The sequence below is a fragment of the Onychostoma macrolepis genome, chromosome 04 (assembly GCF_012432095.1).
Source record: "Onychostoma macrolepis isolate SWU-2019 chromosome 04, ASM1243209v1, whole genome shotgun sequence".
Lineage (NCBI taxonomy): Eukaryota > Metazoa > Chordata > Actinopteri > Cypriniformes > Cyprinidae > Onychostoma > Onychostoma macrolepis.
This window is the reverse complement of record NC_081158.1, coordinates 35,374,607-35,388,608: the sequence shown is the minus strand read 5'-3', so window position 1 is coordinate 35,388,608 and position 14,002 is coordinate 35,374,607. Positions and strand designations below refer to the sequence as shown.

The 14,002-nt window shown below is 36.7% G+C and overlaps 2 protein-coding genes across 2 annotated transcripts in view; both read right to left on the bottom strand.

The window, feature by feature from the left end:
• The window catches only part of syn3 (synapsin III), a 63,454-nt gene extending 62,803 nt beyond the window's left edge, over positions 1 to 651 (bottom strand). The window contains exon 1 of the mRNA XM_058774383.1: positions 554 to 651. The gene's annotated coding sequence lies outside the window, so the exon portion shown is untranslated. The remainder of the gene's footprint in view (positions 1 to 553) is intronic.
• A 967-nt stretch (positions 652 to 1,618) lies between these two features.
• On the bottom strand, positions 1,619 to 13,737 carry LOC131539685 (protein mono-ADP-ribosyltransferase PARP12-like). Its single transcript, XM_058774378.1, has 12 exons — positions 13,370 to 13,737; positions 12,388 to 12,523; positions 11,582 to 11,873; positions 11,462 to 11,506; positions 10,175 to 10,301; positions 8,313 to 8,478; positions 8,101 to 8,236; positions 6,619 to 6,715; positions 6,456 to 6,540; positions 5,126 to 5,256; positions 4,907 to 5,052; positions 1,619 to 4,013 (listed from the first exon to the last, which is right to left on the bottom strand). Exons 1-12 carry the CDS (start codon positions 13,648 to 13,650, stop codon positions 3,232 to 3,234), a joined length of 2,424 nt encoding a protein of 807 aa, XP_058630361.1. The 5' UTR covers positions 13,651 to 13,737; the 3' UTR covers positions 1,619 to 3,231.
• Between the last annotated feature and the right edge of the window lie 265 nt (positions 13,738 to 14,002).

Genomic DNA, 14,002 nt, shown 5'->3' with positions numbered 1-14,002 from the left:
GGGACGCTGATTTTGACGGACGCGTCGCGGTTGATTGACAGCTCGGTCCAAACACATGAATCAAAAGAGAAGCGAGCGCGCATGCGCAGTGAGGTGCTTCTCCCAGTACAGACAGAGAATAAACGCTCGTTTATTCACACCGGACACGAGACTAACAAGCGCTCAGATGTTTTCATAATGTATAATTAATAAGGAAGGATTAAATAAAGCAGAAATGAATAAATAAAGGAGGCAGTGTGAGGCTTGAGGAAGAATAGATCGATACATGAAGGGATTCCCTCACCGACAGCAACATCAATATCCATTATAACAATCACAGCAACGCTTATATCTGTGTACAGATAAATCATAACGTTTTCATAATCATCCCTCATTTAGATGTGTTATATTACCACACAACATCTTTAAATATCCACCCATCAAAAACAAGAGAGAAAAAAAACACATAATCCGGGGTATTTTACCAGATTTTCCCTCGCGAACTAGTAATACTCAGCACTGAAAAGGCAATAAATAAATAAAAAACGTATTAAAACAGATTCGGTTTATTTACCTCTGTAACGTCCGCGCTCGTGCCACACCGACTCCAGCAGCAGCGCTCGCGGTGCGTCACGGTCCGCATTAATTCACTCGCATCCGATTGGACGAGCGGTCCCTCCTCATGAATATTAAATGAGACGTGCGCAGACGCAGAGCTGCGATGAATGCGCCGCTCAGGATCTGCACCAGTGCGATAGATGTGGAGCTTTATCGATTAGATTAGTGATTACTAAAATAAGTAGCTTCATTACAATACCATGTGTTATTCCTTTTTGTTTTATTGTTGTATTTTAGCGTTTACTCCTCTGTCAGAGCGCAGTGCTGCGTCAGATTTCACACATAGCTACTGTAAATCAGTGAATAATCAGAAACACAAAAGCATCACCTGTTGAGCACCGACACCTTCAGAAACTGATTCTGTGACGAATGCTGATTATATGACACCAAACGATGCATGACATATCAAGCGTTTAATCCCAACTTTTTCCCAGACATGAAAATATCCAAATGATGTGTCATTAGTAACCCTGTGAAACAATCAATAATTATTTTTTGACAAATTTTTGGAAAAGTGCATGAAAGGATAATGTGTATCCAGAATTAACATATTTCTGCAGTCATCAAAATTGTTATAAATCTCATCCCAGCTATTTTAAACTGTTTCATCACATTAAAAACCCTTATACAACACTGATAGGAATACTGAGATAAAAGACAAAAAAATACAACCATCGATATATTTCAAAATTGCAAAGTATTACAACATCAATACTGTAACTTAATTTGTAACATTTGAATATGTATACCCATGTATGTATATACCTGCACTGCATTATCAACATGTTTCTATGACAACACTCAAGAAAACTAGTTAATACTGTAATTAAATTTATATAACTATTTTATAAAATTATATAATTAATGCTAGACACCTTAAGGATAATGTGTACCAGAAATCTGTCATATCTTTATGTTGACATACTTTACTAGCCGTTTGTTTTGGAGCTTTGATGCAGTGCAAACAGGAAGTAAACGGCTTTGATCATGTGACAATTTGCACTAATCATGTGACACTGTGCATATTTAATTGAGAGCCTTTATTTTTTCCATATCTGCAGGAAATGCACCAGTCAGTAACATTTTTAGAGCTTTATAAATGAAAATCTTCTTCACAGTCACTATTGATTAAACAGGTTAAAAAACAAACAAAATTACTGTGAAAATACAGTTAAAGGGTCTAAAATAATCAGAGAACAGCTCTGGTGGACTCGTGTCGCTCCTCAGTGACCCGGCAGAAGTTTGATTTGATCCTCAAACAGAAACACATGAACAACCAAAAGACAACGAATAATAAATAACGTCAAAAATGCATGAAAATAATCCCACAATGCACTAAATCCTAATGGTCTCGGGTGAAATCCAGAGGCGCTCTTTAAGGATACGCTGAAGAGATTAAACCACCAGCGAGTCCAGAGCAAACTATGAAATTATTAGGATGCAAATGCATTATTTCAAGAAAAGATACAAGAACTGATCAAGGCGCTTTGGATAAAAGCATCTAACAAATGCATGCATGTAAAGTAAAATATAAAAAGAGCAAAGTCACCAGAGAGCTGTTTGGCGTCAGCTTTTATTCCGTTCGAATGAACAGAAACCAAACCAAATCTGACCAGGACACAACTAAACAAAATCTTAGTGTTTTTAGTAGGATTATACTGCACATTTATAAACGCTGTGGCGGGCATGTGATCATGCAGAGATTAGAAGATGATTTCTTCATGTTTTCAGCGTGACATGCACTGCATCTGTTCAGCCAGATCAATAATTAACTCTTACGTCTATATGAACTGCATAAACATCCATTTCCATAAATAACTTACACCTTTGAACTCAATAGTATTTCTCTCATTGAACGCAGTGCACTGCAAAATTTTGACAGATATTTTTGCTTGTTTTAAAAACTAATGTTACTAAACAAGACTTAATATCTTAAGCCACTTTACTTGTAAAGTAAATTCATATTGATTCAAGAATTTTAGATATTTATACTAGAAAACAAGGCAAAAATACTCAGTAAGAGAATCATTTTTTGCAGTGACAGATCACATGACAGCACAGTTCTTCTTCTGCGGTGCGGGTTTGTTTGGGTTTCTGTGTGCGTCTGCTGAAGAGTCTCCGCGGCGTTCGTGTGGAAGGATGCGCTGATGAGAGGAACACACGGATGCACCGGAGCGAGACCAACTCTGAGCAGGAATTCTAGAACCATATGAGACAGGAAGTGCATTCGAGGCACTTTCACTTGAGAGAGGATGTGCAGTGGATACACCCTTTGCTGAAAGAGGAAATGCAGTGGAAAAGTCCTCAGTTGAGACAGGAAATGCAGCAGAAACACTTTTAGCTGAGACAGGAAGTGCAGTGGAAATGCGTTCAGCTGAGACAGGAAGTGCATGCGAGGCACTTTTAGCTGAGACAGGAAGTGCAGTGGAAATGCGTTCAGCTGAGACAGGACGTGCATTCAAGGCACTTTCAGCTGAGACAGGAAATGCAGCAGAAACACTTTTAGCTGAGACAGGAAGTGCAGTGGAAATGCGTTCAGCTGAGACAGGAAGTGCATGCGAGGCACTTTCAGCTGAGACAGGAAGTGCAGCGAAGATGCTTTGAGTTGAGACAGGACGTGCATTCAAGGCACTTTCAGCTGAGACAGGAAGTGCATGCAGAAACACTTTTAGCTGAGACAGGAAGTGCAGTGGAAATGCGTTCAGCTGAGACAGGACGTGCATTCAAGGCACTTTCAGCTGAGACAGGAAATGCAGCAGAAACACTTTTAGCTGAGACAGGAAGTGCAGTGGAAATGCGTTCAGCTGAGACAGGAAGTGCAGTGGAAATGCGTTCAGCTGAGACAGGACGTGCATTCAAGGCACTTTCAGCTGAGACAGGAAGTGCAGCGAAGATGCTTTGAGCTGAGACAGGACGTGCAGTGGAGACGCCCACAGTTGTGTCTAATGTTGAACTTAAGAGCGTAATGAGAGGCTCTGTTCGTCTGGAGGAGGATGAAGTGTGTAGTGGCTCAGAATCTGGACCCTCGATTGAACGGACTGAGCTTGTGCACCTGCTGGAGTTGGTGAAGATAACTGAGGTTTGCTCAGGTTCCGTGGCTTTAGGAGTTTGATTAGTTTCTTCCGCGTCTACCTGAGCGATATCAGACGGTGAATACTTGTTAGTGTCCTCATAGGTAATAAGAAACTCGGGGTAGATCTGACACCTGTCAAACACTACAAAAACGGACGGGTCACGCGGATTATCGACACAGCTGTCATACAGACTTCCTTCAGCGTTTCTGGCCGGAGGCTGGCGGAAATGAGCCGCTCCTCTGGTGTAATACCCAACCATCACCCTGCACACGAACATCAGCCAGACCGCACAACCGTCAGCCCGCTCAATCCAGTACCTGGGGTCCTTCGAGAAATAAATCCCTGTCAGGAAGAAGGAAAATGACGTCAGTTTGCTAACACAAAGCTTAAACTGTAAATACACTGCCGTTCAGTAAGAATTTGTTTAAATGTTTTTTAAAAAAGTCTCTTGTGGTCATCAAGCCTGCATTTATTTAATAAAAAATATAAAAAGAAAAAAAACAGTAATATTGCGAAGTGTTATTACAATATAAAATAATGGTTTCTAGTTTAATATACTTTAAAATATAACATATAACAAAATAAAATATAACAAAAGTTCGGGGTCAGTACATTTTTATTCTTCCTTTTTTTTTGTTGTTGAAAGAAGTGAATCCTTTAATTCAGATAAGTCTTTACTATCACTTTTTAATCGATTTAACATATCCTTTCTGAATTAAAGTATTGATTTCTTTCAAAAAAAGAAAGAATAAAAATGTACTGACCCCAAACTTTTGAACAGTAGTGTGTATTTTAGAAAAGAGTTAGAAATATTTTCTCTTTTAGAAACAAGATATTTTGAATAAATGCTGTTCTTTTGAACATTTTATTCTTTATAGAAACCTGAAAAAGTTATCACAGATTTAAAAAAACCAAAAAAAAAAAACATTATTAATTATTTTGGCAGCACAACATTGTTTATAGATCAACATATTAGAATGATTTCTGAAGGATCATGTGACACTTATGACTGGAGTAATGATGCTGAAAATTCAGTTTTGATCACAGAAATAAATTAGATTTTAAATTATATTAAAATAGATAAAAATCGTAAAAATATTTTACAATATTTCATTTATTTTTCTGTGTTTTTGATCAGCCTTGATGAGCATAACTTCTCTTAAAAAAAACATTAAAAATGATCCCCAGCTTTTGAACAGCAGTCGATCGGTCATCTTCAGGAATCAGAAACACACCCTGTCCATACGCTGCTGTATCCGACGCCTCAAAGTCAAAGTTTCTCAGACATGCAGCTTCGACCAGAGAGGACTCAGTGGCGTGGAATAAAAGCCGATCGCCATATTTATCCTGCTTGTTTGTGATTTTCATTTGTTCCTTTTTTCTGTGGAAAAATGCATGTTTAAGCAAACTAAAAGTTGGATGATTTGCGACAGACGATCAGTTCTGATACCCACATTATGAAGTCTTCCCAGAGTTCCCTGTTTTGCACACGCTCAATCCGACGGACGTTAAAACCCCTCAGAGTTTGGCTGAAGCGCTCGTGGACTCTCACGTAATCTCTGTTAGACGGCCAGAGACGGACTCTCTGCAGATAAACGAGAGATCTGTAGTATCAGTGAGCAGCAGTGTTGGGTAAGTTATTCAAAAAAAAGTAATCCACTACAAATTACTTCTTTAAAATAGTCATTTAATTACATTACTAATTACTGAATTTAAAAATTAATCAGATTACAAGTGACTTTACTTCCAAGTTACCTTTACTTTGAGTTGAGTTATCAAACCTAAAAAATACACTACAAAGTGAAACTCGTAGTTCTTTCAGTAATTTAACATTGACTGAAAAGTTACATAAATATCAAAACAGCAACTTGAACAATCACATTATAACTAACCACAATTTTTGATCGTACAGGTAAGAGTAATACATCGTTTGAAACTGTATAAGGTCTACTTTTATTTATATACACTCGCAATATCAACAAAACGCTGTGCTTTTGTAAAATAAAGAAAACAAACAGGGTGCACTTTCTGCCGTCTTGGTCTCCATGAACTTCTTTCTAAAACGCGCCACAAAAATGAACGAAAACTCATGAATACTTGAAACACAGACATGAGAAATATATCTAAAGAAAGCCTGAAGTGTCTATTTTTAAATTAAGTAATAAAGTAATCTGTATGAAACCAATGTGAGGTCCAGTCTTTACTGTCTGAGCACATTATCTGTAATGTGATCAATGCCATCATTCACGCGAAAGTAATTTATTCTCACTTACACTAGTGTTATTGTGACATAAATTTGGACGCATTTACTAGTTGGACTTTTCCCAATACCAGGCTAAAATATGTGAAATCGAGTGCAACAATTTGAAATATGATAGACAACCTTTCACTGCATCAAAATATTGTACAACTCTTCTGCATTTTAGCTCGCATTCTCCGGTGATTTATTAAAGGGCATACGGACACGCAAAACATGATTTTAAAATGCATTTTACTGCAACTTAAGTTACGTAATTTTATTGACATTAGCAACTGTAATCAAATTACATACATTTAAAATGTAATGCATTACATTACTGCATTATGAGGAAAAGTAATTAGAATACAGTAACGCTCTGGTGAACAATGATGAAACAACCAATAACTGACGGTTTTAATATGCTGATGACGCTGGTCTTTGACCAAAACGTTGCCACTTTTAACTTTTTTGAATAAAGGGAGAATAACAGTGTGCAGATCTTTTTTCTATTATTAAACGACCAATAACAACACAAAAATCCCAACCTGAAATCCAAAGTCAGGAATGGCAGTTTGGTCCCAAAATCCAGGAACACCTTTAGAAAAGCGAGTCTTAATGGCGCTGCAACATCTGGAAAACAAGATCAGTCAGAATAACGCAAAACAACAGGCAGAATCTTGACATAAAGCTGGTGGAGAGCGTCGTCACCTCGCTCTGGCGATCTGGACGTTGACCGATGAGACAAACACTGGCCGGCGCCTGACAGGCCTCTCTGTGCCGCTCACCTCATTTCTCTGCTTCATGTCTGTTAACAAGATTAGCAGTAACTTAGATGAGTAATGCTTCACGACAAACTTGTGATGCTGGCTTGTCAAAAACACACAGTATTTTAAACATTCAGACTTAAGTTTGAAGGTTTTACTCAGAGAAGTAAAAGTCAACTAATGTTACTACCACAATTAACATGTTTCTAGCATGATTTAACACATTGCTAGCATCTTTTAGTACATGGCTTAAATGAATTAGCATGTTGCTGGCACGTTAACACTATGCTAGCATGTGGTAGCACATGGCTAACAATTATTTGCTAATTGCTAACATGAATTAGCATGTTGCTAGCATGTTTCTGACATGTTTATCATGTTGCTACCATGAATTATTTTGTTTATGTTTATATCATTTAACATGGTGCATGTTTCTGGCATTTTTATCATGTTGCTAGCATGTGTTAGCACATTGCTAGCTCATTTCTAGTATGTTTTAACTAGTGCAGTCAATCGATTAAAAAATTAATTAAAATCGCACATTTTTTTTCTGAAATTAAACACGATTTATCCCACCTAACATTAAAGTTTTTAAATATACTTATACACTAATTTTAACAAATTGCTAAGATCAGTTATCATGTTGTTAACATGTTTTAACATGTAGCTAGCAGGAATGAAAATGTTCCCAGCAGGTTTTAACAATACGTTAACATGTTTTAACACCTTGCTAGCATGAGCTGGCATATTGCTAGCATTTTTTAGTACATGGTTAATATGATTTAACATGTTAACATAAAATAGCATGTTGCCAACATGTTTTATCACAAAAATGTTAGGCATGTGCAAAAACATGTTAAACACATTGGCAGCTGAATTAGCTTTTTTCTACATGTTGCTATCATGAATTAGCATGCTGATAGCATGTTTAGCACATTGCTTACATGTCTTAACACGTTTCTAGCATGTTTACCATGTTCCTAACATGTTTTAACACTATGGTAGCATGTTTCAACATTACGCTAACATGAATTAGCATGTTTCTAACATGTTATACTAGCATGATTTGACATGTTACTAACATGTTTCTAGCACATTTTAACACATGGCTAACATTTTTACGCATTTTTGCACATTGCGAGCAAAAATTAGTCAACATGAAACGGCTTGGGATTCGTTTTAAAAACGACTCGTTTCAATGAGTCGACTCCTCCTTTTGAGAGACAATAACTTTATACATGATGCACTTTCAGATTTAAAACTGTGCAGGATGTTTTCATTCACTTAGAGCTGAGTTACACACTGCATGAAAGGTACTTCATATAGTGATATTATCGTATCATGAGATTTTTATATCGTTACATCCCTAATAGATAGGCATGTTGGATCAGTCAAGATCTGAATATGATCTCCATACAGAACACACCTCTGAAGCGGAGCTCATAGAAGCGGTTTCCCACACTAAACTTGACCCCAGCGTCCTCCTGCTCCTGCTGAAGATACTCCTGATATCTGTGCTCCAGCTGCTCGCTGTTGACCGAAGACATCTGGTGCATCTCCGCCTGAGAGGAACAGCATCATCAGCAGATCCTACTGATCACACACAATATAAACAGACCAGTGCGAGTCGTGACATACTATCGACGCATACTGGATCCAGCGGTTGTACTCGTTCTTCCAGAACCAGCTCCAGCAGGTGGTGAGGGTGAAGCCGGGCAGGAGAATGGAGGATTGTGTGGAGAGACGCCGGACCTCGTCCAGACCCAGAGTCATTTCCTCAAAACAAACCGGCTCGTTTCCAGAACTGTGCAGAAACATGCATTATTCACTCAGATTCACTCATCCAGATTCAGGTTAGTTCATGCAGTTTGGGGCCCAAATCGCTTTTGTTCAGTTTCTCACTCTCTCTCTCACACTTGCAACTTAAAATCTAAAAATTTTGCTGCTGGAGGAAGTTTTGTGTGCATTTCAACCTTTAGAAAATTAACCATGGTTTTACTACAAATAAAACCAAAAAAAAACTATGGTTACTATTAGGGATGCACAATATTATTGGACCGATATTGGAATCGGCTGATAATGGAATCGGACGATAATTGCTTGAAATGTAAATATCGGCATCGGCCCGTTTTGAAAAATTATGCCGATATGTCTTGCCGATAAGAGGATTAACTAACACATGCTCAGGGTGTGCTAGCGATTAGATCACGTCAGCAGTGTGGTCATTCTTGAAGTTAACTTTTGCCTAAATGATGATTAGATTCACTGTTTTCGATCAAGATGAATCGTCCAGCCCTGTGTTTTTTTAAAAGAAATTATGAGCTCTAAAAGACTCTTTTGCCTTAGAACATCTTGTTAAATCTTAAATTAATAGTTTAAGGTTACCACTACATCTTTGTGAGAAAAAATTTGTAAAAAAAAAAAAAATGCAGCGATTGATGTATAGTTGATTTATGATTATTTTCAAAGCTTTCAATGTACTGTCTTAGAATTAAATAAACAATAATTTAGTTATTTTTTAACAAAAGTTTTTCTTAAAAACTAACCAAAATTACAAATAATTTGTTTATAATTTCCACACAGGAGAGACTTGGTGTTGTTTCCAAACAAAAGGAAATATATTGGTATCGGCCAAAATGAGTTAAAAAATATCGGCATATCGGATATCGGCAAAAATCCAATATCGTGCATCCCTAGTTACTATAGTTAAACCACGATCACCACAAATTACTACACTTGCTATACTATAATAAAACCATGGTTAATTTTCCTAAAGGGGAAATGATCTAGGAAAATGTGATTCATATTTACGTTCATGCATTTGACAGTTGCTTTTCAAATTATTTTCTTAATATTTTTTGTCTTGATTTCCATTACAAATATCAAAAACATCCTTATATTCAAGACACAATTACTTCAGAAGCAAAATGACTTGATTTCCAAAAAATATCCTAAAATTAAGTAAGCTTTTGCTTAAAACAAGAACAAATATCTGGCAATGAGTTTAGAAAAATTACCATTTTTCCCTTAGAATTAAGTTTTTTTTTTCTCCCTTAATTTTGAAGCAATTTTAGGCAAAAGGGACTTTTTTTATTTTGTTGTTGTTTTTATTATTTATTTATTTACTTTTGACATTTTATTTTATTTCTCAGGTAAATGTATCTTGATTTAATAATCTTTATATATTCATACTGGAAGACAAGACAAAAGTACTGAGTAAGAAAATCATTTTTGCAGCATAAAGCAACTGAATAAGACAATAGTTTTATATGATGAACAGATATAATTTAAGATTTTATCAATATATAAACATTGATAAATGTGTATGTACTGTATGTCTTTAGGAATATTTCAACGTGTAAAAGTTTTAATTGCATGGGCTTTCAATGAAGAGACAAATCTTTCAGGTTCCAGTAAAAATATATAATTTATCATATATTTAGTGTGTTTTGAAGATCCTGTGGGTTTGGAACAGCAGTGTTCTGTCCTGTGAACGTTACCTGTGTATGTTGGACGGGTCGCAGTAATCCAGCTCGATCTGTTCACTGTTGGGTAACTCATGCCACCTGCGGCCCGCCTTCACCTCCCACTTATACGGCATTTTACAGTGTATTTTACTGCATTTATCTGATGGACAGATAAACACACACAAGCTCACTGATGCATTTCTGCAGTGATTTATGAAAGATGACTGTGTACAAATCTATAGAGCGCGATGTGCCTTATTTCTATTCACACAAACAGGTATGTGTTTATTAAATGGTTATAAACAATGGTTGTTAAAATATGACTGGAATTATCACAAAACCGGTCGGTCCAGTGCAAGACGTCACTAACACGCCAAAGTGTTTTTGGTTATTTAATTGGTGAGGTTATTATAGTTAACTAAAACTAAAACCATACAAACATTTTCGTTACTTAAAATAAAATAAACTTATAATGAAATTTTTAAAAATTATTTTATTTCAACTAGCTGCCGATGAAATATTTATCATTTTCATTTAGTTTAACTTGATGCACTAAAGTAATTAAAACTAAAGATGAAACAAAATTAATTTAAAAAAAAAATGTATATATAGGCATAGTTTAATTTAGGTTATAAAAACGTTGTTGAACATTGCTGTTGAAATGTTGTGTTACAATGTTACTGAAAAGTTGCAAAATCGTTTCTTAAATGTTATACTAACACTATTTAAATAACATCATAAGAACGTTTTGAGAATGTTGATATCAGAACGTTTCCTCTCAAAGTTATGAGGACGTATATCAAATATTAATAACATTGCAAGAACGTTCCATAAAATTTTTTTTAAGAACATTTTAAGAAACAAGCCAAAATATCTGCCAGTGGGGGAGGGGGGGAATCTTGTTTAGCCTTTAATTTAAGATAATTTTTCTTACCTCATTGGCAGACACTTTTGCTCGTTTTAAGCAAAAACTAACAACATTTTGATAATTTATTTTTCAGAAAACAAGAAATAATATCTTAAATAATTTTACTTGTCAAGTAAATGCATCCTGATTCAAGAATGTTTACATATTTATACTAGAAAACAAGACTAAGTAATATTAAGTAAGAAAGTCATTTTTTTGCAGTGTGGATTACCACTGAAATTAAATTTGAAATTAAACATCAACACTGTTTTTTCCCCGTTTAAAGCTGCTTTGAAGCACTCTGCACTGGATAAAGCGCTATAGAAATAAGTGCGACTTGACTAAATAAATGCATTCAGGTTAAATCAGGAGCTCTTTGGGTCTTCAGTGACTAAACACGATCACACACAGACCTGCTCCGCAGAATCCTCTGATGAACGACAGGCAGATCTCACTCTCTGAGGAGAGAAAACCAAGCATATTAAATCACAATATAAAGCAAATATAATAACCCATAAACCACAGAGGAATACCTCCGTCAGAGCTTCTGTGAGGCTGGAAGTCTGTGTTTCTTCGGTCCGGTTGAGTCTTGAGCGCGAGGATGTTGCGGTAGATGAAGGGCAGCGAGTTCATGAGCTGCTGCGGCACGCCTCTGAACCACAGCACTTTTCTGGCCTGAGGCTCGTGGAAATCATGCGACCGGCCGCAGTCCGTGTCGCCGCAGCGTCCTCTGATGAAGCGCTCGCACACATGCAGCCTCGCGCACTTCTCTCCGTCCGGACAGTATCCACGCGGACCTCTTCCTCGGTTATACGTGATGCACACCTGAGAAACACAGCGACGCGTCAGCGCACTTGGATTCGGACGGAATCGCTGGCCAAAATTATTAGTACACTAGTATTTCCAGCAGCTAAAAATGTTTTTAAGTCAGTTATTTCTATCTATTGCTGTAGTGTGTCTAATATCAGTTTACAACAAACTGAGACAGACTAAATCCAGAAGAACCGTGTCTCCAAGACGCTTCGAGAAAGCTACCTGCGAAGCTCCTGAGAAACTCTGCTCAAGCGCACCTGCTTTAAACACAAAGGATGCTCACATGTTGATTTCATTTAGTTAATAGAAGTTAACTGATGGCATTATTTTTGACTGCATCCAGGATTTTTACACAAGTGCCTAATCTTTTACCAGCACTGTAGCTTTCTCGAAGCGTCTTGGAGACACAGTTCTTCTGTCTTGGTTTCTTCATGATGATGATCAGATCACATCTCTGTTTTTAGCTGCTGGAAATACTAGTGTTCTGATGATTTTGTCCAGCGCTGTGTGTGTGTCGGATGCTCACGGGAGGCAGGAGGCCGCTGTCGGACTGCAGTAATATCACACACAGATCTTCTCGGCTCAGACGGATCATCTGATGAGCTTTTAGGATCCTCACATTGTGTTCGGACATCAGCTGGTGTCCGAAACTGCAGCCGTTCCTTCAGAAACACATACAGCCTCACTAGTCATAACTGAATGTCCTTTACTTTATCATTTCTAAATATTGTCAGAATGTTCAAAATGTAGTTTTTTAAATGTTTAAAAAATTATTTTTATAGGAAACCATCCATTTTATCATTTATATGTGGCAAGAAAATATGTTTTTGTGTATTGTAATTTTTTGGAACAATTTCAAGTATGTTCCTTGCTGAATTTTATTAAAATACATTATGATGTTCAGGGTTATACACAACAAATCAAGTTTTTCTTCAAATTTTACATACTGGATTAAAATACTGTATACATAGGGCTAGATTTATTTTTTAATTCTTTTAAAAATATATTTATATTTTTTAAAATAGGATATATTTTGGAAAATATACAAAGTATGGCTAAAAGATATACTTGTAGAAAATATATTTATGCAAATATATATTTTTGGCCATTTTTATGTTTTGAAATATATATTTTATTATTATTATTTAATAATAATAAAATATATATATATATATATAGGCTGTATAGATTATTGGAATGTTACTTATGAATGTTCTCTGAACATAAACAAGTAGCAACACTTAAAAAAAAGTTCCATAATGTTTTTGCGCTAACACGTTACGTTACTTCACGTTACTGGAGGAGCGTTATTTGTTCATAATCTTGCATCATCCTCTAACTAAACACAAACACACTACATCTGGTCGATTTACAAGTTCAAACTTGTTTTGATTGTAAAGCGTGTTTGTGCGCCTTCATTTACAACCAGTGGCACTTGATTTAATATTATTGTGATCTAATAAACGCCATTCGTTCATAATTGTTGTGACAACTTGCCCCAGATCTACCTTTTGCAGTGTCCCATCATCAGTTTATATTTACACAGGTGGAGGTTCTCACACAGCTCGTCACACTCGGTCTTTCTACACAGTTTGACGGTAGTTTGTGCGAAAACCTCTTTACTTTCGTCGCGCTGAACGACGGTGAAGATGTCGTTGCGGCGGATGATTCTATCCAGTGAATTCTCCGCTGATATTTCTTTCAGTCCGTACGAAATGTCCAAAAGACGCTCATAATCCATCGATCCGTGATTCCCGCACAAAACCTTCAGGATCGTTTCCTCCGCCATGATTTCTGACACCAGCCGAACCGAACCGAGCAGAGTTTATATGCGGATCAGAGAACGATTCTCTCTGAACACTTGACTCTTGATCAGTGAACGACTCTCTGAACACTGACTCGTGATCAGAAAACGATTCTCCGAACACTGACTCGTGATCCGCGAGTGATTCAATCTGAGAGGAAACGAAACTTACGGGAAGAAACACACGCCCGGTTTGATCACACGGTTTTTGTGCAGTATTTGAAATATGACCGAAATTATTCATGAGCAATTTAAATTTTCAGTTTAAACAGTAATACCTATAAGCAGCTTCCCAGGTGACACATTTACGTTATAAAAACGTTGTGGGAACATTGTT

Coding starts and splice junctions, on each gene's coding strand:
- LOC131539685 (XM_058774378.1), bottom strand. CDS start 13,650: ATGGCGGAGGAAACGATCCTGAAGGTTTTGTGCGGGAATCACGGATCG. Junction 11,507..11,581: donor TCACAGAAGCTCTGACGGAG/GTATTCCTCTGT, acceptor TTCTCTCCTCAG/AGAGTGAGATCTGCCTGTCG. Junction 8,479..10,174: donor GACCCGTCCAACATACACAG/GTAACGTTCACA, acceptor GTTTCTGCACAG/TTCTGGAAACGAGCCGGTTT.